Source organism: Mus musculus, chromosome 7, assembly GCF_000001635.26.
Source record: "Mus musculus strain C57BL/6J chromosome 7, GRCm38.p6 C57BL/6J".
NCBI lineage: Eukaryota > Metazoa > Chordata > Mammalia > Rodentia > Muridae > Mus > Mus musculus.
The window spans coordinates 127,235,109-127,260,903 of NC_000073.6; the positions used below are offsets into that span (position 1 = coordinate 127,235,109).

Genomic DNA, 25,795 nt, shown 5'->3' on the forward strand with positions numbered 1-25,795 from the left:
GATTGTGCCTCATTAAAGATGTTTTACTGGGAGAGTTACCGGGGGTTACCCCCAGGGGTAGAGGCCCTGGGTTCCATTCCGGGAGCCATAAAAGGAAAGATGAGGTTGAGCCAAAGGGTGAGATTTATAATTCTGTTTTCTTTCTCTAATTGTAGGGACTGAGACTATGGAGGCTTCTCCGGGGGATGAGTTTGAACACTCACCACAAGAGAGGGATGGCCCAGAGATCAAGGAAGAGGAACAGTTAGCCCCAACTCTCCAAGTAGGAAACACTTCTCTCAAACCCGATGGCATTCAGTGCTGGGATGATTTATGGGACCGCAGAGAGGGGCTTGGAAAGCGACAGCCTCGAGACCCAGTCCCCCGGATTCTGGGAGAACCCCGGTGGGGACAGGGCAGTAATGACCGAGCTGCTGTGTGTGGTGAGTGTGGCAAGAGTTTCAGGCAGATGTCTGATTTGGTGAAACACCAGAGGACGCACACAGGGGAGAAGCCCTACAAGTGTGGCGTCTGTGGCAAGGGCTTTGGGGACAGCTCAGCCCGAATCAAACATCAGCGAACTCACACTGGAGAGAAGGCCTACAGGGTCCGGCCACCGGCCCCAGGTCCTCCCAAGATGCCTCGATCTCGGATTCCTGCTGGTGAACGCCCCACGATCTGTGGCGAGTGTGGCAAGAGCTTCCGGCAGAGCTCTGACCTGGTCAAACACCAGCGGACGCACACAGGAGAGAAGCCCTACAAGTGTGGCATCTGTGGCAAGGGCTTTGGGGACAGTTCAGCCCGAATAAAGCACCAGCGGACACACAGAGGGGATCAGCTGCCCCGGCCAGTGGTTCCCCGACGGCAGCCATCCCCGGCAGCTCCGGCGGCTCCACACAGACCCAAGGCCCAGGACAAGCCGTATATCTGCACCGACTGCGGCAAAAGGTTTGTGCTCAGCTGCAGCCTGCTGAGCCACCAACGGAGTCACTTAGGCCCCAAACCCTTCGGTTGTGATGTGTGTGGAAAGGAGTTTGCGCGGGGCTCTGACCTGGTGAAACATCTGCGGGTACACACAGGTGAGAAGCCCTACCTGTGCCCTGAGTGTGGCAAAGGCTTTGCTGATAGCTCCGCCCGGGTGAAGCATCTCCGCACCCACAGCGGCCAGAGGCCTCACGCCTGCCCAGAGTGTAACCGTAGCTTTAGCCTCAGCTCCACTCTTCTTCGCCATCGCCTCACCCATGTGGAGCCCCAGGACTTCAGTCTCGCAGCCTACCCCGTGGTCCCGCTCATCCCCAGCCCTCCTCCACCTCCTCTCGGCACCAGCCCCTCACTGACGCCTCGGAGCCCTTCACACTCCAGTGATGGGCCTTTTGGCCTACCTGGCTTGGAACCAGAGCCTGGGGGCCCGCAGGCTGGGGAGCCGCCCCCACCTCTGGCAGGTGACAAGCCCCACAAGTGTCCTGAGTGTGGCAAAGGTTTCCGACGAAGCTCTGATCTGGTGAAACACCATCGTGTGCACACAGGGGAGAAACCCTACCTCTGCCCTGAGTGTGGCAAAGGCTTTGCTGACAGTTCTGCCCGAGTCAAACACCTCCGCACCCACCAGGGCGAACGCACTAGACCACCACCACCACCATCTACTCTCCTGCGGCCCCATAATCCACCTGGTTCTGTACCCATTGTCCCTCAGTCTCGAGTGCAGGGTCGGCCCTCCGGACCCAGCCAGCTTCACGTGTGTGGCTTCTGTGGGAAAGAGTTCCCCCGGAGCTCAGATTTAGTCAAACACAGGCGTACACATACCGGGGAGAAGCCATACAAATGTGCAGAATGTGGTAAGGGCTTTGGTGACAGCTCTGCTCGAATAAAGCACCAGCGTGGGCATCTGGCCTTAAAGCCCTTTGGGGTGGGGGATGGTCCGCCAAGGCCCCTTAAGGAGGAGTCACCAGCTGGACTGGAGTGATGGGAATTCTAGGGAGGGTAGAAGCCCAGGGTACCGGAGGGAGGGTGTCTGCAGGTGAAGGCAGAGAAGAGCCTGGGAAACGGTGGGAGGGAAGAGGAGGATGAGAATAGCTAGAAACAGATTAGAGACTACATAACCTTCATGCTCAGGAAACTGTCTTGGTTAGGCGCTGGGACCTTGCCAGTGTGAGCTGTATCGCAGCTTCTAGAACACTGCCTAGCACAGATTAGGCCCCCAATAGTTGTAAAAGCTGGACCCAGTTTTAAAATCCTACTGCCTCCTGTTAACACGCCCCTCAACTGGACACAGCTGTGTCCAGCCTTTAGTTCCTGCACTCAGGAGGCAAAGGCAGGCAGATCTCTTGAATTCATAGCCAGACTGATCTACAGAGAGTTCTAGGTAAGCCAGAACTCTTTGGTGAAACAAAAAAACAAATAAAAACCCTTGATCCTTTCAGCCTTAGTCTGGGAGAGCAGATTGTTGGAATTTTAGGTGTCCAGACAAGGCGGGGGCATCTTGGCCACCCTGGGGGTGAAGTATTGCTGTGGAGAAGGCAGTTCTCACCTCAGCCTGTGGGGCACTGGGCGTGGTTTTATCCAAGAAGGGCACTTTGGGAAAGAGCTTATGTCTGTATGATTTGAGGGTCCTTCCCACTCAGACACTGGGACCTGGTAAAATAGAAGAGCCACGGGAGGCAGAGGCAGGCGGATTTCTGAGTTCGAGGCCAGCCTGGTCTACAGAGTGAGTTCTAGGACAGCCAGGGCTATACAGAGAAACCCTGTCTCGAAAAAAACGAAAACAAACAAACAAACAAACAAAAAATAGAAGAGCCAGCAGGAACCCTCAGAGCCTCCAGCCTAGGTCATCGTGTGGACATCTGCAAAGGCCAGCCTGCCGAGCAAGGGCGGAGCCAGTGCAGGCCAGAGGAGCTTCAAGTCTCCACAGCTAAGTGTCTGTCTGTCTCCTTATTAATAAATTGTCCCTTGTCTGAGGTTTGTGTGTGGTTATGTGTATGTGTGTGCATGGGTAAGTACAAAGGCCAGCAAGGACTGAAGCAAGTACAGAGACTCTGTAAAGCCCTCAGCCATGAGATTTAAATGGGTCCCGAGCCTTATGTCCATTAAATAAAAGACATTGTCATAGACAACTAAGCTGCTTTCATTGGAGGAAGATGACAGGGCTCATGCCTGTAGTCCCAGAATTTAGGATGAGGCAGGAGGATCACTCAGATTTGAGACAGGCTCAGTAGTCTTCAGGTTAGTCAGCTGATGTCCTAGGCCAAGGTCTGGTTGCCCACAAGAACCTAGCTACAACACGAACCCTTGAAAAGAAGGTGAGGTACCAAGGAGGGAGGACCAGTGACTGGGAAGCAGGAGGCTGGTGATGAGTGAGCCTGGAAAGAAGTTGCCAGCTTGCCTGGTACAGGTTCAGAAAGTCTGGATGCTAATTTGTCAAGGGATGTTGGAAGACCCACCTCCTCAGACCTTTACAAATTCTGCAGTTTCTCCAACAGTAGAGCTAACTCAGGAGCAGGAAGCAGGTCCCTATCTTGTTCTGAGTGCAGAGCCAAAGGGCAGGGAAAGGAGTGACCTAATTGGCCAATGGCAGGCATCATTAGCTCCATTCATCTTACTTGGCAAGTTCCTGCCAGACCTGGTAACTCAGCTAATTGTTCAGGAATAGTCACAGGAGTTCTCCCAAGATGATTGCCATCTGACTGGATTCCTCAGAAATCAGGCCCTTGTGAAGTTGGATGCATACCTGAAACCCTGGAACTTTACAATCTGTCCCAGGATCTTTAGAGACTTGTATACTTCAGTGCATAGGCATCCCGTTGGCCCTCTGAGGGACCTTGGAAGGTTCTTCCTAATTGTCTCCTTTCTCTAAGCTGATCCCAGTGAACTTTGTAAATTGCTGTTAGCCATGCCACTTCACTGCTCCATTGAAAACTCTCTAAAGCATAACTCCCGGGCTGGATGGGTGGCTTGGTTCTGAAGAGGACCTTTCTCGGTCCTCAACACTTATATAGTGGCTTACACACCCGCCCGCTCCAGTCAGGGCATCTGGTACCCTCTTCTGAAGTCTTGTATCAGGCACGCACGTGTGCACATAGATACAAGCAAACATAACATTTTGAAAAAATTTTTGAAAGATGGGAACCTCTGCTAATCCCAAAGATTAGAGGAGAAAGACGATCAACCCAAGTCATGGAGATCAAAGCAAGCAAAGCAAACTTTGATTTGTGTGCATGGGCTGCCTCCCCCTAGGGAGGGTGTGAGGAAGATGACAAGGGTTTTATAGTTCAGGTGTAGGGGGTTTCCAAATGGAGCATTTGGCAGGCAAAACAGGGTACAGAAGCAGGGCATAAGCACAGAAGTCAGTAAGGACCTCCTGAGCCAAAGAAACGAGGTCCAGGGTTGGACAGATGGCTCAGTGGTTAAGAGCACTGACTGCTCTTCCAGAGGTCCTGAGTTCAAATCCCAGCAACCACATGGTGGCTCACAACCATCTATAATGGAATTGATGCCCTCTTCTGAAGACAGCTATAGTGTACTCATATAAATAAAATAAATCTTAAACCCAGCACTTGGGAGGCAGAGGCAGGGGGATTTCTGAATTAGAGGCCAGCCTGCTCTACAAAGTTAAGTTCCAGGACAGCTAGGGCTATACAGAGAAACACTGTCTCGAATAAACAAAAACAAAAAAAGAAACAAGGTCCAGATGTGTCACCTTTTGAAACAAAGGTAGGGTTGCAAGATACTTATAAGCAACTTTTGAAACAAAGACATAATTGCCATTCCTGGAACAGGCAGTACAGAACCCTTTGTTTTTAAGGTTACAGGTGAAGCATAGCAGAATCCTTGAAAAACAGGTTTAATCACAAGCAGGAATGAATCTAGTTTGTCTTTACTATAAAATGGCTTTTAAGCCTAAAATGGAGCCAGGTTAGTTCTTCGGTAGTCATAACCTTTTGAAACAAAGGGTTGCAGGATGGTAATAAACAACTTTTGAAACAAAGACACTGATGCCATTCCTGGAACAGGCAGTACTAAACCATTTGTAGTTAAGGTTACAGGTGGGGCATAGCCCAATCTTAAGAAACAGATTTAATCATAAACAGGAATGAGCCTAATTTTGTCTTTACAATGACTTTCAAGCCTAGGACAGAGGCGCCTGGCTCATTAATGCCTGTTAAGCCTTAGACCTTCCGCTTACATTGCTTTTTTAAAGAGTGAAGGGCTCGCCGGGCAGTGGTAGCGCATGCCTTTAGTCTCAGCACTTGAGAGTCAGAGACAGGCAGATTTCTGAGTTAAGTGTGGGGAGCTGCCCTCACATTCACCATTACAAGATGGCACTGACATCCTGTGTTCTAAGTAGTAAACAAATAATCTGCGCATGTTCTCCACTCCATGTGCTCTGCCTTCCCTGTGACAACAACTCGGCCGATGGGCTGCAGCCAATCAGGGAGCGACACGTCCTAGGCGGAGGATAATTCTCCTTAAAAGGGACGGGGGTTTTGCCATTTTCTCCACTCTCATTAGAATGGGTGGCCTATTGCTCTTAAATAAAAGAAAAGGGGGAGATGTGGGGAGCCGCCCTCACATTTGCCATTACAAGATGGCGCTGACATCCTGTGTTCTAAGTAGTAAACAAATAATCTGCGCATGTGCTGGGGTAGTTCTCCACTCCATGTGCTCTGCCTTCCCCGTGACAACAACTCGGCCGATGGGCTGCAGCCAATCAGGGAGCGACACGTCCTAGGCGGAGGATAATTCTCCTTAAAAGGGACGGGGGTTTTACCATTTTCTCTCTTGCTCCTGAAGAAGTAAGCAATAAAGCTTTTGCCACAGAAGATTCCGGTTGTCCTGAGCGTGTTCTTGCCTTGCCGGCGTGGACAAAAGCTCGGGATATTCAAGGCCAGCCTGGTGTACAGAGTGAGTTCCAGGACAGCCAGGACTATATAGAGAAACCCTATATAGAGAAATCCTTTCCTTCACTGAGAATTCAGCTGAGACAGTTAAAACTCAAATTTGAGATTTGAAGAGGACTGATATAAAACAGCTGAGATAAATAGCCCATTGTGTCCTGCCTTGAGGGCTTTTTAAGTTTTTGTTTTTGTTTTTTTGGTTTTTCGAGACAGGGTTTTTCTGTGTAGCCCTGGCTGTCCTGGAAATCACTTTGTAGACCAGGCTGGCCTCGAACTCAGAAATCTGCCTGCCTCTGCCTCCCAAGTGCTGGGATTAAAGGCATGCGCCACCACCGCCCGGTGGTTTTTTAAGTTTTACGGGAGATTCTTAGGTGGAAGGCATATTATATTCATGGGTGTAAGATGCCTCCCTGTCCCCCTTCCCTCATGATGGATCATGTTGGGGTCCAGGAGTCACTCCAGAGTAGCTTGGATTCCAGAGAGGAGCCACCACAATCAACTTCAGATTTTCTGTTCCCAGTCCTATCAGGAGGTGATATCCACAAACCACATGGACACTGATCTCAGTCAGACAGGGATGGTTTACTGAATGCCCACCCTAAAACGGATTTTCTCTGCAGCTTATAAAGGCTAAAACTGCAAAAACCACAATGAGCTCAGATGCAGGTGTAGGCCGTGCCGCCCAGTGGTCAGCTCTGACACAAGTTATTTTAGACGTAACAGTTTATATTGACCTTTAATTTGATGGGTCCTACATACAGCTTTGTGGAATTTTGGTTTTTCGAGACAGGGTTTCTCTGGCTGTCCTGGAACTCACTTTGTAGACCAGGCTGGCCTCGAACTCAGAAATCTGCCTGCCTCTGCCTCCTGAGTGCTGGGATTAAAGGTGTGCACCACCACGCCCGGCTTTGTAGAATTTCTTAAGATTAACACCTTCCTACAGAACATGACAGGATATGTGATCAGCATGACCTTGCTGTGAGTCAAGTTATTTTTCTATGTCAATGACTGGCAGGTATATTATAACAACAATATGAAATAGCTGGCAGGCATGGAACAAAATGGCTACAGCTGTGCTGGGGAGAGGGCAAGCCTCAACAGATCAGACCTTGTTAGGTTATTTCTTTCCACATTATTCTTGAAAAGCCCACAAACGGGGGGGGGGGAGGAATAAAAAACAGTAATGAAGTCTTTGAGAAGGCAGACCTTCTTTGGTGCACAGGGATGGCAGACTGCGGTAGAACTATAGTTTCTTATACAACCAGAACCCAACTGCCATTTGGAGAATATTTAACTAGAATTGGAAAGAGGGCTCAGTGGCTAAGAGCATTTACTTCTCTTGCAGAAGATTTGGTTTGGTTCCCAGCACCCACATGGTGGCTCGCAACCATCTGTGACTCCAGCTCCCGGAGATCTGACTCCCTCTCCTGACCTCTTGGGGCTCCTGCAGGCATGCAGCACACATACAGGTACTCAAGTGTGCACAAACACACATTCAAAGAAAAAAAGAAAAACTTTCAGAAGCTAGAGAGCTGGCTGCTCTTTCAGAGGCACAGGGCTTGGTTCCCAGCACCCTCGTGCATCCCTCACAACTCTTGAGTCCACCTCAGGAGATCCCACACCTTCTTGTGGCCTATTTGGGCATCTGCAAGCATGTGTACACACACAGTCGTGTATCTTTAAACAGTAACCTTAAAAAAAGGCATTTAACTGCGAAGGAGCATCCTGACCATCAGGACAGCTCCGGAGCCGCTTCTGCCGCCTCCTGTTCAGCTTCCCGACGCAGTCTCTTTCCTTGTGAAATGGAGGCTTCTATCTTGCTGCCCAGGTGGCTTTGAACTCAGGATCCTCCAGAGTTGCTTGTATTCCAGAGGTGAGCCATCACATGGAACTTCAAGTTTCTGTTTCCAGTCCTATCTGGAACTGATACTCATGGGAGTCACTAGATATTGGTGGTATCAGAAGCCTTTGGGACACAACTGTCCTCTCTGATTTTGTCTCCCACCCTTCTCTTTTTCTTTTTTAATTTATTTTTTTTAAAGATTGTATTTGGCCGGGCGTGGTGGCGCACGCCTTTAATCCCAGCACTCGGGAGGCAGAGGCAGGCGGATTTCTGAGTTCGAGGCCAGCCTGGTCTACAAAGTGAGCTCCAGGACAGCCAGGGCTATACAGAGAAACCCTGTCTCGAAAAACCAAAAAAAAAAAAAAAAAAAAAAAAATAAAGATTGTATTTGCTGGGCATGGTGGCGCACACCTTTAATCCCAGCACTTGGGAGGCAGAGGCAAGTGAATTTCTGAGTTCAAGCCAGCCTGGACTACAGAGTGAGATCCAGGACAGCCAGGGCTATCCAGAGAAACCCTGTCTCGAACCCCCCCCCCAAAAAAAAAAAAACCAAAACAAAAAACCAAAACAACAACCACAAAGATTGTATTTATTTTATGTGTATGAGTACTCTGTAGCTCTCTCAGACACACCAGAAGAGGGCATCTGATCCCATTACAGATGGTTGTGAGTCACCATGTGGTTGCTGGGAATTGAACCTGTGGAAGAGCAGTCAGTGCTCTTAACCATTGAGTCATCTCTCTGGCTCCTTTATTATTTTTATTAGAAAAAAAAAGTTTCACTATGCAGGTCTGCCTGGCCTTCAACTTACAGAAGTCCACCTGCTTCTGCCTCCCCAGGGCTAAGTGGCACCATGCCCAGTTAAAAATATCTAGAGAGATAGGCAAGATGGTACTGTATGTAGTATTGTAGAGTGGATTTGACCTTGGGCTATTTCTTCCCACACTACCAGTAGTGAGAAATGCTTCTTTACTGTATAATTTAGGTAAATCAGTCCTCTCTGAACTATCTTTAAGTGCACGTGTAAAGTGAGATCGCAATCCTCTGTGCTGAGCAAATGTGACCCAGTGTGTAAAACAGCAAACTTTCAAGAACAGGTACCCAAGCCAGGCACGACAACTCCTGCCTTATACTCTCCAGATTCGGGGTGAGGGTCGGGGGCTTGCCACTGGTTCTAAACTAACCAGGTTTACATAGTGAGCCTCTGACAAGTCAGAAACAACACTCGGTAGATGAAAGCGACAGATTGGGCGGTGGTGGATCTGGGCCGCATGCGGGCAAACAGTAAGCTGTCTGGCAGATCAGGGGATGGGAAGGCGACGCGAGAAAGAACGAAGAAGGAAAAAGGAGGGGAAAGAAGAGAGGAGGCAACAGGGCCCGCTCTCCAGGCGGGGCGCCAGCGAGAGGCCCAGACCCCCGGGAGCGCACGTGGCCTACGCGGGCACAGCAATCTCGGTGGGGCGTCAAGATCCAGCAGCGGCGGAGCCCGGCTGAGGGTGGTTGGAACTCGGCTGCAGGGCCTTGAAGGCCGGGCTAGGCATGGTCTGTTGGTTAGGAGTTTCCGGGCCGCGGACACCTCTGAGTCCCGGCTACCCCTCCCGGGGCGGTTAGGGACAGAAGCTCAGGCCTCCAGCCTCTCCCCTAGGGGCGGGGCCAGACGGGCGAACCAATGAATGTCCGCCCCTGGGGCCCCGCCCCGCCCCCGCCTCCGGAGCCGCGGCCTTCGCAGAGCACCCAACCGCCCCTCGCCCAGGCCCGGGGCCGCACGAGCACCGAACCTCGGGCTGGTGAGTGCGCACTCCACCCCGGGGCCTCAGCTCCAGCGGGCCTCCGGCTCATCCCTTAGCGCTCAGGTCGCCGACCCAGGCTCTGGGGAGTGACTCAGCGCGAGGAGGGTGGCAACTCGCGGGAGCTGGAGATTCGAACTGTTCAGGGCCCTGAATGTCGGGATGAGTGGGGTGAACGGGTGTCTTCTGAGCTGGGCCCTGGGCAGTGTCGGAGCGTGGGGTTGGGTTAGGGTGGATGGGAAAGGACTGGACTCGGAGCCTGGGCAGGGCGGGGGAAGCCACGGCTGCACCGCCTTGTCTGGGCCGGGGCCACAGTGGGGGTGGGGGTGGGGGTGGGGGGCGGGTCCTGAGCCTCTGATCCAGCGCCCCGCCTCAGGACACCAAGATGCCTGGCGAACAGCAGGCAGAGGAGGAGGAGGAGGAAGAGATGCAGGAGGAGATGGTGCTGCTGGTGAAGGGTGAGGAGGAGGAGGGTGAGGAGAAGTATGAGGTGGTGAAACTCAAGATCCCTGTGGACAACAAGGAGGTACGTGTTCCGTCCCGATCCCACCCCCACCCTCGAACCTGTGCCAGGTTCAACGTCCCTCAGACAGAAGTCAAAAATCCTGCCCCCGCCTTTTCCTGGATCTCAGATCTAGAAACTCAGAATTGGCCCATCCTTGTGCTCACTGCCCCCCACGCCCCATTGGATAGACGTTTGGCCCACTGTGAGAGCCAGATGCCATGCTGGGTGCTGCTTGAGGCACCGTGCTGAGTGGCTTCAGTCTCCACGCAGCCTGATGTCTGTAAACTCACAATCCTGTATCCTGAGTCCAGATATAGGAGTTAGCAAAGGCCAGAGGTGAGGGAAGATGAGGCCAGGCCGCAGTAACAACAGCTACCTCTCGCATAGTTTATGGTGTGCCAGATGCTATTCTAAGCACCTCCAGTCTGGTTTGTTGCTAGTACTGACTCCATTTTCTAGGTGAGGAACTGAGTCTAAGACAGTTGGCAACCGACCTAAGTGACTACCCCAGACTGGAAGAGTGGCTCTGTCTGTAGGGAGCTATGGGACAGTAGTTCCCTCATACTCCAGCACAGCTCCAGGCAGGTTGGTTGGCAGAGCATGCTGGGGATCTGGGTTTTCTCCTGGAGGTTTTTAGGACATCAGAATGAGTTAGAGTCTGCCATTTGAGACCCTAACTATTCACCAATTATTTTACTTCCCAGAGCTGCCAGGGACCCTGGGCTGTCCCTTTCTCAGTAGACTTGAGTTCAGCTGGAGGGCTCTGGCTGCCTTGGGGATAAATGCTCGTTCCCCTAGCGGACCTGATGAGTTGCTGGGAAAGGACACCTGCTCTCTAGGCCTCTTCCACTGCTAACTGTGAAGTCCGGTTCTTTCCAGCCTTCTTGGCTATCATCTTCACTCAGCCTGACTTTGAGACCTCGCATACACTTTGGTTTGAACACTAAGGACCTAAGGCTCCAGAGATTAAGATGGACTTCCATTCTCATCACCTCCCTACCAGCTGACAAGTTTCTCGGCCTTGTTAGTTTTTCTTGCAGTACTAAGAATTGAGCCAAGGCTTTACCCGTCTCTGTACTGTAGCCAAGCCCTTTTCTATTGAGGTAGAGTCTCAACCAAGTTGCCCAGGTGGGCCTAGAATTTATTCTGTAGTCCAGGCAGGCAGTCCTTTGACCTTGGCATTCCTATTAATTGAGTGGGATTTCAGGCCTGAGCAAAGCTACTTGGCTTTCTACCTTCTCTGTGCCTCAGTTTCCTCATTTGTACAGGGAGAGCATAGCAGCACTTACCTCCTGGAGATGTAAGGACTGAGTGAATATGTGAGTTAGAGCTATGTCTTGCACATAAGCAGTGTGTAAGTAGTTCCGTTTTTTTCTCTGTGTGTGTAGGTGAGCGGTGTATGTGAATGTGTGTCCTGTGCTTGTGCCGGAGCTGGGCAGGTACAGCAGGTACCTGCTCCATTACTGTCCACCTGATTCCCTTGACGGGGGTCTCTCACTGGATCTGGAACTAGGCTGGTGGCCTACAAGTCCAACTGATCTTCCCCTGGCCTCTTACTACAGCACCAAGGGGTACAAGGGGTACAAGGCACACCTACCTGGTTTTTGTCCTTGTTTGTTTGTTTGTTTTTCAAGACAGGGTTTCTCTGTATAGCCCTGGGCAGCCTATAACTTGCCTTATAGGCCAAGATGGCCACTTGCCTCTGCCTCCTGGGTGGGATTAAAGGTGTGTGCTACTATAGCTGGCTCCAACCATTATGTTTATTTGTTGTGTTCGTGAGCGTGTGTGCACGTGTGTGCACGTGTGTGTGTGTGTAGGCACTCAGGTGGAGGTTAGAAGACAACTTCTGAGAGTCACTTCTTTCCTTCCACTAAGGGTTCTAGGGACAGAACTTGGTTCTTCAGGGCTACATGATAAGCCCTTCTACCTGCTGATCCAACTTGCTGACCTCTCCGCTCATTCTTATCGAATGTTTTTTTAGGCTGATTTCAGGAATTGGATAGAGTGAAGGCAAACTACCTAGGCAGTGGGAAAGAGTTCGGGAAAGATATTGAGTGTGGACCTTGACGGCTTGTGTGGGGAGGAGAGGTGGCAAGTTGAGGTGAGGAAGGGCAGGAGCAAAGGCTCACAGAAGGCAGCACTAGAAGGTTTCATTAAGGCCAGCCTGAGAAAGGCTGCTAAGCAGGACAGGGTAGCAGTTTGGGCATACTGTGTTCCATCTTGTGACATAGGAAGTCTTAGGCCAACTGATAAAAATGATTAGATTTTCTGTTTACAAGAATCCCCAGCAGGGAGGCCAGGATGTGTCAGTCCATAGAGTTCTTGTCTAGCATGCAGAAAAGTCCTGATACCCAGCGCCACATAATCAGGCCTGGTGGCATGTACTGTGGTCTCAGTGCTAGGGAGGTAGAGGAAAGAAAATCAGAAGGTTAGAGTTGGGACCAGAGAGATGGCTCCGGAGTTAAGAGTACTTGCTGCTCTTCCAGAGGACCCAGGTTCAAGTCCTAGCGCCCACAGGATTGCTCACAATACCCGTAACTCCAGTTCTGAGATCCAGTGCCGTCTTCTGGCCTCCAGGGACACCAAGCATGTAGACAAAACATTCATACACATGATTTTTTTTTTTTAAAGTTCCAACTTAACCTCAGTAATGTAGTGGGTTTGAGGACAGCTTAGGCTACATGAAACCCTATCTCAAAAATAACAACAAAAACCCCTAACCAACCAAAATAAAAAAAAACCCAACAACATCAGCTGCTAAGGTTAATGGCCTGCTTTGAAGTAGTAGCAGCAGTAAGAGAAAAGGGTGTTTGGATACCCCCTCTGAAACAGCCGAAACCAAGGATTAAGAGAAGGTTTATTGTGAAAGTCATCAAAGTTCCCTTGGGCCAGACTATATAGTGTCAGGTAGCAAGCAAATCCTAGCTCTATCATTTACCAACTTTGCCTCAGCTTCAGTAATAAGATCACTGAGTGTGCTGGGCATGGTGGTGCACACCTTTAATGTCAGCATTCAGGAGGCAGAGACAGGATGATCTCTGTGAGTTCAAGGCCAGCCTGGTCTACATATTGAGTCCTAGGACAGCCAAGACTTCATAGAGAGTCCCTGTTTCAAACAGACAGATCAAAACTTCAATCTGGAATCTGAGTAAGTGGATTAGGAGGGCGAACCAGCTGGAGGTTGGAGACAGCCACAGTTGACCCTCTGCTAACAAAATAGCACAAGGATTGCTATGTGGCCTCCTTTAGCCTCTTTTGTTCATGTACATGTTAATTCTCTCAAAAGTGCCTTCCAGCCATCATTGTGGTGCATGCCTGTAATCCATCCCAGTTCTAGGGAGGCCAGGGTAGGACTGCAAGTTCTAGGCCAGCATGGTTTACATAGCAAATGCGTCTCTGGGATGTGGCATCCAGTACCAGTGGACTGGGGTTGTTACCTGTCAACAGTGGCTGTTCTTTGTTAAGAATTGGTGTCAAGGGGCTGTGGATGTAGCTCAGGGGTAAAGCTGGCCTTACTGTGTGGTTCACAGGACTGGAGAAACATAGGCTTCAATGATGCTACACTCAGAGTTTGGAGTAGTCTTTGTCTGCCTGTCAAACTCTGACCTGTCTGAATTTTCAATTATATTTATCTGTGTGACTTTGAGTATCAGGTACAGTGGGTACCACAGTATGGGGTTACCATGGCACCTATGAGAGCCAGAGTACAACTTTACAAAAGGTAGTTCTTTCCTTCTACCAGGGTGGGTCTTAGGAATTAGACTCAAGTCATCAAACTTAGCAACAAGTGCCCTCACCAGCCTGGCACCCACCTCATGCCCAGCCTGGCACCAGCCTGGCACCCACCTCATGCCCAGCCTGGCACCAGCCTGGCACCCACCTCATGCCCAGCCTGGCACCAGCCTGGCACCCACCTCATGCCCAGCCTGGCACCCACCTCATGCCCAGCCTGGCACCCACCTCATGCCCAGCCTGGCACCAGCCTGGCACCCACCTCATGCCCAGCCTGGCACCAGCCTGGCACCCACCTCATGCCCAGCCTGGCACCAGCCTGGCACCCACCTCATGCCCAGCCTGGCACCAGCCTGGCACCCACCTCATGCCCAGCCTGGCACCAGCCTGGCACCCACCTCATGCCCAGCCTGGCACCAGCCTGGCACCCACCTCATGTCCAGCCTGGCACCAGCCTGGCACCCACCTCATGCCCAGCCTGGCACCCACCTCATGCCCAGCCTGGCACCTCATGCCCAGCTTCAGACACACCTGACCCTGAACGCAACTGTGGTTCAGCCCACAAACTTTGTCTGCTGTGCACCCGCCCTCTCTGGTGTGGCTCTTCTCACCTGCAGACTAGATGGCTTCGCTTTACACTTCCTACTTACTGAGATGGGATATCTCCTCCTTACGTGTGGTGACTCTGAACTTTGTGGTCCTCCTGCTTCAACTTCTAGATTGATTGCTAGACTTGAAGGAGTATGCTCTCACTGCCCACCGTAAGTCAGAGAAGCCAGTGTGAGGGAGTGTTTGGACTTATGTTACACATGCAGGCAGATCATTGGGAACTGGATACAGTGAAAGTTTTAATTTCTGCAATGCTGGAGATTGAACTTAGGGTCTTGTGCATATTGGGTACCACTGAGCTGTATTACCAGCATAAGATGAAGATTTAAAAAATCTTAAGATGTGTTTCATTGCCAGGCAGTGGTGGCGCACTCCCAGAGCTTGGGAGGCATAGGTAGGTGGATCTCTGAGTTTGAGGCCATTGTAAGTCCCAGTCTGGGCTACACAGTGATGCTAGGATGCTGGTTACTACCCCAGCCTTATCCATGTCTGGAGGAGCTAGACTCAGACCATTACCACGATTCTTCTCCAGGTGCCCAGGCCGCTCCTCCTGGGCTGGAGACAATGAGGATGATTAGTGGGAAGGGTTTCTTTCTCATGCTTCAGAAAAGCCAGCGTGAGGCCGTCCCCAGGCTGGGCAGTGACAACTTAGAGAAGGGCGCTGGGGAAAGGTTGCAGTGTCACAGCCAGGGCAAGGGAGAAAGTGTGGCCTCGAACTACTTCACACTGGACTTCCCCACAGCATCTACTTTAACATGGAGGCTTTCTTGGAGAAAGATAGAGACTTAGAGAACGGCTTCTGTCCGGCCCTGCTGTGAGGTCAGGGCGAGTGGCACCCTCCCATGCTCTGTCAGCTCAGTCTCTCTAAGCCTTGGTGTTCTCTGCTGTCTAGATAACCCTGTGATCTCTGCTCAGCAGGTGGAAGTAAGCCTGGGCTATATGGCAAGGCAAGAAACTCTCTAAAAACAAAACCAAAAAAAAAAGCAAAAACAAAATAACCCTGCGTAGTGGAACACACTTGTAATCAAACAGTCAGGAGGCAGAGGCTAGATCGTCTATATGTATAAGTTAACCTGAGCTACACATTAAAATACTGTCCCAGCCGGGCAGTGGTGGTGCACGCCTTTAATCCCAGCACTCGGGAGGCAGAGGCAGGTGGATTTCTGAGTTTGAGGCCAGTCTGGTCTACAAAGTGAGTTCCAGGGCAGCCAGGGCTAAACAGAGGAACCCTGTCTCGAAAAACGAAAATAAATAAATAAATAAAATAAAATACTGTCCCACCTGACTGAGGGGTGTCAGGAAGATTTACTGTGATAGCATACGTAAAGCAGTACCATCAAAGCCTGAAGTGAGGGTCTTCCTTACAGAAGCTCCTTTCACAGGGGACATTTCAAGACAGACACACCCTGTCACCGGTGCCTAAAACCTTGAGTGGATTCAGTCATGCGCACACACATTTTAACTAGGTTATTGCTGAGACAGGTTCTTGCTATATTCTCCAAGCTGGCTGAGACCTTGTGATCCTCCTGAGTGCTGGTATTATAGGTTTGCGGTCATACCCAGCCTGTGTTTTTTCCTTTAGGTATATACCTATAATATAATTTAATTCTAAATTAGGCACAATAAGAGTTTAACAATAATAAAATAGAACGATAACAATATGCTATAATAAAAGTTGTTTTAAACTTAAAAGGTGTTTATTTCTGGAATTTTCCATTCAATATTTTTAGACTATGACAGCTAGCAGCTGAAACAGGAAAATCAAGCCACAGTTAAGGGAAGACTATTGTTATTATTAAAACCAGAGTTCTTTTGGCTGATTGCTAATTTCCAAAACTGTCATATCTTGTAGTTCAAAGCTACTTTCTTTGATTTATTATTATTTTTTTTGTTTGTTTTGAGATAGTGTCTCACTGTGCAACCCTGGCTGGCCTGGAATTCTATGTAGACAAGGTTGTTCTTAAATCCACAAGAGCTGTGCCTCCCTCTGTCTGCTGAGTGCAGAAATTAAAGTCATGTACCACCTACCTGGCCCCAGAGCCAGTTTCTCATGACAGAGGGCGATGGCCTTCAGGGTGCTCCACCACAGCTTCTGAAAGGGAAGGTCCTGCTCTTTGTCACTTAGGTTTTTTTATGTTGTTGTCTCCTCTGTAAAAGGAGGGTGGTGGGCTGAATACAAGGCAGCCTGTGTCTTGTCCTGTGTGGCAGGTGAGTCTTTCGTCATGAATTAATGGTTTGTGTGTGTTTATTTTTAAAGACAGGGTCTTTGTTATCCCGACTGTCCTGAAATTTGCTATGTAAACCAGGTTGGCCTTGAACTCACAGAGATCCTTCTGCCTCTGCCTCCCAAGTGCTAGGATTGAAGGTTTGAACCACTAAGCCCAGAATGAATTAAAGTTTTTTTTTTTTTTAAGGTTTATTTATTATATCTAAATATACTGTAGCAGTCTTCAGAAACACCCGAAGAGGGCGTCAGATCTCACTTTGGATGGTTGTGAGCCACCATGTGGTTGCTAGGATTTGAACTCAGACCTTTGGAAGAGCAGTCAGAGCTGTTAACCACTGAGCCATCTCACCAGCCTGGAACTAATTTTGTTGTTGTTGTTGTTTGTTTGTTTTTCAAGACAGGGTTTCTCTGTGTAGCCCTGGCTGTCCTGGAACTCACTGTGTAGACCAGGCTGACCTCGAACTCAGAAATTCACCTGCCCCTTCACCTGCTTCTTACACAGCATGCTTTCCTTCTCCTTAGTTTACTTCTAGAAGTCCAAACTGACTCATTCCAAGCTTCAGAACCTCAGGTCTCAGAGCAACATTTGGCTTTCTCTTCATAGCTTAAGAAAGTGCTTGCTTGAAAACTTTGAAGGGTCTGATCCTGGCCAAGCTGTCCCTGTCCTGGCTTCTGCTTATATTTGCCAAATGGCTGCTCCAGTTTCCTTCTGCAATTCCCTGTGAGATCTCTTCAGTCTCTAGACATTTATACACCAAAAACCTCTCATCGCCAGCCCTGGCTCCTTCCTGCGTTCCATACAGCCCCAAACAGCAGATCATCTCCTCTTCCCCCATCCTCTTCCTCCTCCTTCTCCTCAAAAAAGATTTTTTTATCATGCATGCATGATTTTTTTATTTGCCTGCATGTAGGCCTGCAGGCCAGAAGAGGGCAGCAGATGTCATTATAGATGGTATGAACCACCATGTGGCTGCTTAGAATTGAACTCAGGACCTCTGGAAGGGCAGTGCTCTTAACCTCAGCCATCTCTCCAGCCCCAGATCTTTCTTCTTACCTGGTTCCCCTCTGTACATGGCAACCCTCATCTGTGCAGTTCTGAACTTAAACATCTTAGTTACTTGGACCCAGGCATGGTGTCCCACACCTTTAATCCGAGGAGGAGAGGCAGAAGAAGCAAGCAGGACTAACCCATAGTCATTTTGAATCTCCATACCTCAAAGCCAGTTTGTTGCCATCTCTTATCTCAACCTGTAAAGTGGAGAGAGAAACCAACATCTCACTGGCTCTACTTTCTACTTGCTTCCTGGGCTTAGGCCAAGTCAGATGAGTGCAGTAGCCTCCTCACGAGGCTCCTGGTTCTGTCTTCTCCTTCATTCGGGTTCCCAAAGAGTGTGACCGTCACTTTCCTGATCAAAATTCTCAGAAATCCCTCAGTGATTCTCCATCTCATTTACACTACAGGTCCTTAAATAAGAAACCCTCGTGTTTCCTTCCTCCTGATAACTATTACAACCAAGGGTCTTCCCAGCCTTATGTGTGTCTGCAGCACTCCAGCAATTAACCCATTGCTCTTGTAGGTGGGACTCCTCCCCGGATTCAGTCCTCACAGGTCTGAGGAAATTAGGAGGCAAGCTGTCACTGCTACATTACCAGCACTCGGGTTTCGAAACAGGGGCTCCTTATGTTTTTTTTTGGTTTTTTGTTTTTGTTTTGTTTTGGTTTTTGAAGACAGGGTTTCTCAGTGCAGCCCTGGCTGTCCTGGAACTCACTCTGTAGACCAGGCTGGCCTCGAACTCAGAAATTCAACCGGCCTCTGCCTCCCAAGTGCTGGGAGGGATTTAAGGCGTGTGCCAGCTTGGCCTGGACCTCTTGATCTTCCTGTCTCATCTCTACAATGTCAGACACCTGGCACTTTTTATCTAATGCCAAATCCCCAGTGTCTCTTAACTCTATAACCTAGATCGTGCCCAATAAATTTTGTGAACACAGGTAACTATAATGTCACCTGGTGTTGTGATGTATTAAGTCATTTAAGGAATTGAGGCGCAAAGAGTGTGCAGTGTTCGAGAGACCGAGGTTTCCGCTGGGGCCTTAGGGTTGACCTGTTCTCCCTTTCCCTGCAGGTTGCCAGCCAGATGCCAGCGCCATCGGCCGACCCGGCGCGCCCCCACGCGTGCCCGGACTGCGGCCGCGCCTTTGCGCGCCGCTCCACACTAGCCAAACATGCGCGCACGCACACGGGCGAGCGTCCCTTTGCGTGCACGGAATGCGGCCGGTGCTTCTCGCAGAAGTCGGCGCTGACCAAGCACGGCCGCACGCATACGGGCGAGCGACCCTACCAATGCCCGGAATGCGACAAGCGCTTCTCCGCCGCCTCGAACCTGCGGCAGCACCGGCGGCGTCACACCGGAGAGAAGCCGTACGCATGCGCACACTGTGGGCGGCGCTTTGCGCAGAGCTCCAATTACGCGCAGCATCTGCGCGTGCACACGGGCGAGAAGCCTTACGCGTGCCCGGACTGCGGACGAGCCTTCGGCGGAAGTTCGTGCCTGGCGCGCCACCGACGCACGCACACGGGCGAGCGCCCGTACGCATGCGCCGACTGCGGCACGCGCTTCGCTCAGAGCTCGGCGCTGGCCAAGCACCGGCGCGTGCACACGGGCGAGAAGCCGCACCGCTGCGCCGTGTGCGGCCGGCGCTTCGGCCACCGTTCCAACCTGGCGGAGCATGCGCGCACGCATACGGGCGAGCGGCCCTACCCGTGCACGGAGTGCGGCCGGCGCTTCCGCCTCAGCTCACACTTCATCCGCCACCGTCGCGCGCACATGCGGCGCCGCCTCTACATCTGCGCGGGCTGCGGCCGAGACTTCAAGCTACCCGCCAGTGCCACAGCCGCCACGCCCACCGAGCGCTGCCCGGAGTGCGAGGGCAGCTGAGCCACGGCGGGGCAGCGAGGGGCACTTGGGACTGGCACCTGAATTGTTCCTTCCATGCCTGCACCTGGGTCGGGGTGCTCTGGGACTGGGAGATAGGGAATGCCATACCGGGGTCCCTAGAACCATGCCTCGTCCCCGACTACATTCCCTTGGCCCTTCTGAGTGAATAAAGTATTCTATCCTCACCTCACGATGCCTGTAAGTGAGGTGGGTGGGAAGGGGAACATTAGGTACGGAACCAAATGGGGCAATAAACTAGCCTGGGATTGGGAGACACACACCAGGCTGGCTATGCCTCAGTCTCAGTTCTGAAAAGAGCCATAAACAAGACATGTGCTTGGCTAGATGATTGTGTTTTGCAGTCTTTGAGGGTCGGTATGGCAAAGGTGAGAAATGGGGCCCTGTAAATAGATTTAAGTACTTATGTAAATATATTAGCGCCCTCTCCCCATTTAATTAACCCTAAGCCGACTCACTATACACACCTGGCTTCAACTGGGGATCCTCTGAATCCTGAGGTTACAAACATGCACCACCATAGCTAGCTCCAAACCTCATTTTATCTCCACTTTTGCAGACAGCTAGTGAACGGTACAGCAGGAACTGTGCCATTTGTCAAGGAAACTGATGACCACAGGATTAAAACCAAAACCCTTGCAGAGGATCAGGGCTTCATCCCAAGCACCCACATGGCTTAACAGCCATCCATAACTCCAGTCCTAGGGGACCCAAAGCCCTGACGTCTGACATGGTACACAGACACACACTGGCAAAACATACACATAAAAGGTAGTTTTGGTTTGTAGCGCAAGCTGTCCTTAAAACCTATTTTTTGGGGGGATTCATTTTTTGAAACAGGGTTTGTCTGTATATATATCCCTGGCTGTCCTGGAACTCACTCTGTAGACCAGGCTAGCCTCGAACTTAGAAATCCACCTGCCTCTGCCTCCCAAGTGCTGGGATGAAAGGCGTGTGCCACCACTGCCAGGCTGTCCTCAAACTTATGTCCTTTTGTCTCAGTCTCTTTAATGCTGAGGTTACAGGTGTGCAATGCAACACCGTGCCCCAAAGTGATTTAAATATCATTAGGGGATGGGATGGGGGACAGTGAGCCATGGCATGTGTGGAGGTCACAGGGCAACTTGCAATAATTGGTTTTCTCCCTCTGCCATGTGGATCTCTGGGATAGTTTGGGTCACTGGACATTGGCCTTGATGAGCCATCTCGTAAGCCTGGAAGTACTATTTGTGTTTTTAAAGTGTGTAGATTTGTGCATACTTGAATGCACGTGCTAGTCAAACCAGGAAGATGGAGTGAGATTTGGACCTAGTAGTGTTAAGACATCTGTAAGCTGCCTGATGAGGGCATTGGCAACAAGACTTTTCAGTCCTCTGCAAGAGCCTCAAGTACTAAGTATAGTCGCGCATGCCTTTAATCTCAGCACTTGGGAGGCACAGGCAGATGCATCTCTGTGAGTCCAAGGCCAGCCTGGTCTACACAGCAAGTTCCAGGTCAGCCAACAATACATAGGGACCTTATCTCAACAGACAGACAAAAAAAAAAAAAAAGAAAAAAAAAAAAAAAGACAGCAAGTACACATATCTGCTGAGCACTCTCCAGTTCCAGAAGCCATGTTTTAAGATTTGTCTAGGTGAAGGAAAAGGAGCTGGAGCTCCAGAGACAAGGCAGGGTACAGATGTGATTTAAGTGTCACCATATTCACAGTGGGGTGGAAATGTAAAACTCAGCCTTTAAAAAAAAGATTTAGTGTATGAGTGCTCTATCTACATTTACACCTGTGTGTCAGGAGAGGTTGTGAGCCACCATGTGGGTGCTGGGATTTGAACTCAGGATCTCAGGGGAGTGGCTAATGCTCTTAACCACTGAGCCATCTCTCCAGCCTCAAACTAAGCCATTTTTAATCAGATGAATTCTTTTACCTGGGGAGGCACGAAGGGTCATCAGAGGAGGCAGACAATTAACTCGTCAATAGCACTGGTTTCTCTGCAGGACCTCGCTTTTTGGGAGGCAGTCTTAGGTGTTGTCGGGACATAATGTGCCCACACACCACATAAACTGTGCATTCAACACCATCTGACTGTAAAGAAGGAACAGAAATTGGCCCTGGCCAGGGAAGAGAGGCAGGCGGTCTTTACTTGTACAAAGGGGCCAAGGAAAGGAAGCTGTACCCAAGACTTGTGGCCCATACTTACTTCCTACTCTCTTCTGCAAGTTTTAAGTTGAAAAGGCAAAACAGCAACTGTTAGTTACACTGGACAGTACCCCACTTCTCTGCAGGATTTGAGATATTCTGTCTAGCTACTCAAGAAAAATCGAGATGTTTTTGCCTTAAGTCATTTTATTGAGAGAGAAAACACTTGGGCCCAGACTTAATAAGGCCAGATTAGCACCTCGTTTTTATGTGGAAGCCTGGTCTCTCAGCTCCGAGGCAGGGTCTCCAGCCCCCACAGCCTGGTTTTCAGAGATGGTCCCACGGGGCAAGTCAGTGTACTTGCAGGCAGAACCTCGGGACAGGTGGACTGGGTAACGTTGGCGGTTGGTGTCCATTTTGGAGATTACTGCTTGAGGTAAATCCACATGGCAGCGGGCTGCTAATGCTACCAGGTAGATGAGGACGTCGCTAAGCTCCTCCTGAAGGGCTGCTCTCTCCTTTGGTGGCCATGCTTGAGGACCAGGCTCTGTATCAGACTTCCACTGGCTAGAGAGAGAACAGGACAGACACATAAGCCTGCTAGTTTAGTGGGCCTGTCTATAGCTTCAAACCACCACAGCTCAGAAAATCCCTCCAAGAACAATGTACTCGCCCAGGCCCTGGGTAGAGCCAGGTGGGAAAGAGATTTTTTTTTCTTTCTTTGAGACAGGGTTTCTCTGTGTAGCCCTGTCTATCCTGGAACTCACTCTGTAGACTAGGCTGGTCTCGAACTCAGAAATTCACCTGACTCTGCCTCCCAAGTGCTGGGATTAAAGGCGTGCGCCACCACGCCCGTGACTCTACCTAAGCTATGGGAGTAACCAAGAGAACACTTGCTGAGACACTCCGAGGTCCAAGTCTATTTTTCACTGGCCCTAGCTGCTGTCACTCCAAACCAAACCCCAGACCCGAGTCATTGCGGGCATTCACCTTCCTGTTACCTCCCCCACCCATCCCTCTCCTACACAAAGCCTGATCACCTCCCCTGTTTGTGGTCACTGTTCCTTCTACTATGAGTAACACCCCCGCCCCAATCCTCCTAGATTTCCCGTTCTTAATACTTAGGTTTCAACTCAGAGGTTCCCATCTCAGAAACTTACTTTCTCATCTCCTTGTGTTATTCTCCCCTTCCAATCCCAAGACAGGCTCTTACATAACTCAGGTTTCAGAGTCTCTATGTGGCCAAGGATGAACATGTAATCCCCCAGCCTCTGCCTCTCAAGCCCTGGGGTCACATCACATACCACCACATTTGACTTAATTTCCCCTTAATCCTTGTCACAGTTCTAGACCACTTAAAATTGTGCTATCAGTCTCCTTCCACCAGGAATGGAGGCAGTCTGGTCCAAGGTCCCATCCTGCTTCCAGATGACCTGGAACACAACCGATGCTGATCCATCTGTAAACAGGCGATGGACCACCCTCAGATGCATCTTGTATGCCCTCTACCCTTCATCCCACAACGACCGCCCATATTTAGGTCCACACCAGCCTGTTCACTAGCCTGCTCTAATCCATTCTCTCAGGCGTCCAATCTGCCCCGCAGGCCCAGATATCTTTCTGCTTCTCAGGTTAGATGTGGCTTTCTGTCTGAACTCTTTTATCACCTAACTCCAGTCTTATCAACCTGGATTTGCCTCTTGCCCTACCTTCCACAGTTCCATCTTCTACATCATGCCTATGATGGGCCAGATACTTAGGGCATACAGAGAACAAAAACAGATACAAAAATCCTCCCTCTTTCTTGGGAAAGATAATTCTGAATTCTCCCAGATTTTAACTTGCCCCTTCTCTCACTATTAAAAAAAAAAACAAACCAGATTTATTTATTCTGCAGACATATGTAAGCACGTGTTTGCATGTATACTATGCATATGCAGGAACCTTTAAGGCTAGAAAAGAGTGTCAGATCCCCTGAAACTGGAGTTATGGGACGTTGTGACCTGGCACAGGGGTGCTGGGAACTGACTCAGCTCTTCTGCAAGAGCAGGAAGTGCTCATCAGCACTGAGACATCTCAGCAGCCCCTGCACTACCTTTGTAAAGGAAGTTCTCTGTCTGGCAGGCCACCCTTTTAAATTCCTTATTTCAGCCTTACACAGAGGTAAAATGCCGGTGACAACTGTTCACCACCCCCGTCCCCATATACCTTCTTTTTTCCTTTGAGACAGGGTCTCTCTGTGTACCCCTGGCTGTCATAAAACTCATGCTGTAAAGCAGGCTGGCCTCAAAGTTACATATTCACCTGCCTGCCTTCTGAATACTGGATTAAAAACGTGCACCACCACAGCCCTGCTGACAACTGTTCTTCTTAGACCTAGGTCTGCCTCACTGTTTCTACATTTCACTCTCCCTGGAAACTGTCCCCAGCACCCACCAGGGCTGGGACTCGTCTGTCATCTCTGTATCCCTAGCAGCAGCACAGAATACAGCAGTAAGGAAAATAAAACCAACCACAGTTTTTGAGGCTAAAATACATTGTTTCCCCAACCCCAAACAGCCTCTTCCAGGAAGACTCCATCTACTCACAAGAGTTCTGCCAGCTCGCCCACTTCTCCCACCAAGGCTAGCAGCAGGTTCCGAGGCTGGTGGAACTGCTCCCAGTCCCGCTCAGCTGCAAACTCTGCATGGAGGCGTCGGCTGGAATAAAGTAAAGGGGTGGAGGTTCAAGTCTCAGGGTTAGAGGACAAGACGCAGGTGCCTGGCATACATCTAGAAAGGGCATGGGACTCTGAATCCTACAGTCAAACATCTTGGATGTCCTTATGTTACTAACTTTTAACAAGACTTTTTAAAAAAGATTTATTTACCTATTTTATGTTTGTGAGTACACTGACACTCTTCTCAGACACGCCAGAAGAGGGCATCAGATCCCATTACAGATGGTTGTGAGCCACCATGTATGTGGTTGCTGGGAACTGAACTCATGAACTCAGGACCTCTGGAAGAGCAGTCAGTGCTCTTTAACCACTGAGCCATCTCTCCAGCCCTAACAAGCCTTTCATTGGGGTTGGGGGTGGTGTTCAAGACAGGGTTTCTCTGTGTAGCCCTGGCTGTTCTGGAACTCACTCTGTAGACCAGGCTGGCCTCAAACTCAGAAATCCACCTGCCTCTGCCTCCCAAATGCTGGGACTAAAGGTGTTCGCCACCACTGCCCGGCTAAGACTTTCTTATCATCTGGAAATGAACGTGCCCCTGTACAGATTTTAACCTCAAGCCAAATTAAGCAACACCCTTTATTATTCCATTTTCCTACTGCTACTTCTTCCGGTACTCCACCTTAACGCCCCTATCTCCACACATCTAGGTCTAACTAACTCACAGGATGCAGTTTTGAGACACTGCCCACTGGGGCCTTCCTTGACATTCTGCAAGAAAAAAGAATTCTACACTTCAGCTTCCCCTGTCCAACTACCCATCTCTCCTGGGGTGCAGAGGTTCTAACAGACCTCTGTTATCTCTCCAAGGTTGTATTAAAGGTTGGTACTTAACATGCCCGGGGGCGTCACCCAATTTCCCCGGCCTCAGGTGTGCACTGTGCACATAATGTTTATTTAGCTAGGTTCTCCAGAGGTCAGCCAGGAGGACCCGGATGGCCTCGGACGTGTTGTTCTTCTGGACCACGTGGAGGGACCCTCCTCATTACCACAAAAAGGTTAGTTTCTCCATCCGAGGACGGACAAGGACTGCTTACATGTCCTCAAGCGTGGGCTCCGGACTGAATCTGAACGGGCGGGCAGCAGCAGAGTCTTCTTGTCCCACAGTACCGCGCTCACCGTCACCAGCCGTGGACATTCCGCCCACTAGTCCAACCCGCGCGGGAGCGGACCCCGCGCCGCGCTCGGAGCCGCCTCCAGAGTTCTGACCAATCACGGCTTCTCAGTGCGTTCCCGGGGCGGAGCCGGAGGAGGACCCAGTCATATACGTGAATTTTAGCTACGGCCCGCCCCTTCTCCGGCCTGAACCAATCTGAAGGGAGTTTCAAGTGTATTTTCTCCTTCTGTGCCCTCGAGTTCTTCCGCCCAGGCGAAACTTCTTAAAGGGACAGGTACAAATTCAATCTGGGAAAGACAGT

General features: G+C 50.3%; 3 protein-coding genes across 8 annotated transcripts in view; 2 read left to right on the forward strand and 1 right to left on the reverse strand.

The window, feature by feature from the left end:
- The window catches only part of Zfp553 (zinc finger protein 553), a 5,137-nt gene extending 2,048 nt beyond the window's left edge, over positions 1–3,089 (forward strand). For both annotated transcript variants that reach the window (NM_001360912.1, NM_146201.2), the window contains exon 2: positions 156–3,089. In NM_001360912.1, coding sequence (NP_001347841.1) covers positions 167–1,942 — 1,776 coding nt within the window. In that variant the 5' untranslated portion in view covers positions 156–166 and the 3' untranslated portion in view covers positions 1,943–3,089. The remainder of the gene's footprint in view (positions 1–155) is intronic.
- Positions 3,090–7,887: 4,798 nt separating this feature from the next.
- Zfp771 (zinc finger protein 771) lies at positions 7,888–19,764 on the forward strand. Of its 5 annotated transcripts, none has more exons than XM_030242585.1 (4): positions 9,412–9,500; positions 9,877–10,026; positions 10,465–10,590; positions 18,697–19,699. In XM_030242585.1, the coding sequence occupies exon 4, from the start codon at positions 18,709–18,711 to the stop codon at positions 19,507–19,509; it is 801 nt and encodes a 266-aa protein (XP_030098445.1). In that variant the 5' UTR covers positions 9,412–9,500; positions 9,877–10,026; positions 10,465–10,590; positions 18,697–18,708; the 3' UTR covers positions 19,510–19,699. The 5 variants fall into 5 exon arrangements, with proteins under 5 accessions (XP_006507906.1, XP_030098445.1, NP_796336.1 ...); XM_030242586.1 differs by having other exon boundaries at positions 9,446–9,500; positions 9,864–10,026; XM_006507843.3 differs by lacking the exon at positions 10,465–10,590 and having other exon boundaries at positions 7,888–9,500; positions 9,864–10,026.
- Positions 19,765–21,850: 2,086 nt separating this feature from the next.
- On the reverse strand, positions 21,851–25,559 carry Dctpp1 (dCTP pyrophosphatase 1). Its single transcript, NM_023203.1, has 3 exons — positions 25,415–25,559; positions 24,250–24,360; positions 21,851–22,228 (listed from the first exon to the last, which is right to left on the reverse strand). The coding sequence occupies exons 1-3, from the start codon at positions 25,513–25,515 to the stop codon at positions 21,928–21,930; spliced, it is 513 nt and encodes a 170-aa protein (NP_075692.1). The 5' UTR covers positions 25,516–25,559; the 3' UTR covers positions 21,851–21,927.
- Positions 25,560–25,795: the final 236 nt, after the last annotated feature.

Excerpts from the sequence above, each read along its gene's own strand:
- Zfp771 (XM_006507843.3), top strand. The coding sequence starts at position 9,886 with ATGCCTGGCGAACAGCAGGCAGAGGAGGAGGAGGAGGAAGAGATGCAG. Across the intron at positions 10,027-18,696 it reads TCCCTGTGGACAACAAGGAG|GTTGCCAGCCAGATGCCAGC; the intron begins GTACGTGTTCCG and ends CTTTCCCTGCAG.
- Dctpp1 (NM_023203.1), bottom strand. The coding sequence starts at position 25,515 with ATGTCCACGGCTGGTGACGGTGAGCGCGGTACTGTGGGACAAGAAGAC. Across the intron at positions 24,361-25,414 it reads GAGCCCACGCTTGAGGACAT|CCGACGCCTCCATGCAGAGT; the intron begins GTAAGCAGTCCT and ends ACTTTATTCCAG. Across the intron at positions 22,229-24,249 it reads GGCGAGCTGGCAGAACTCTT|CCAGTGGAAGTCTGATACAG; the intron begins GTGAGTAGATGG and ends TTCTCTCTCTAG.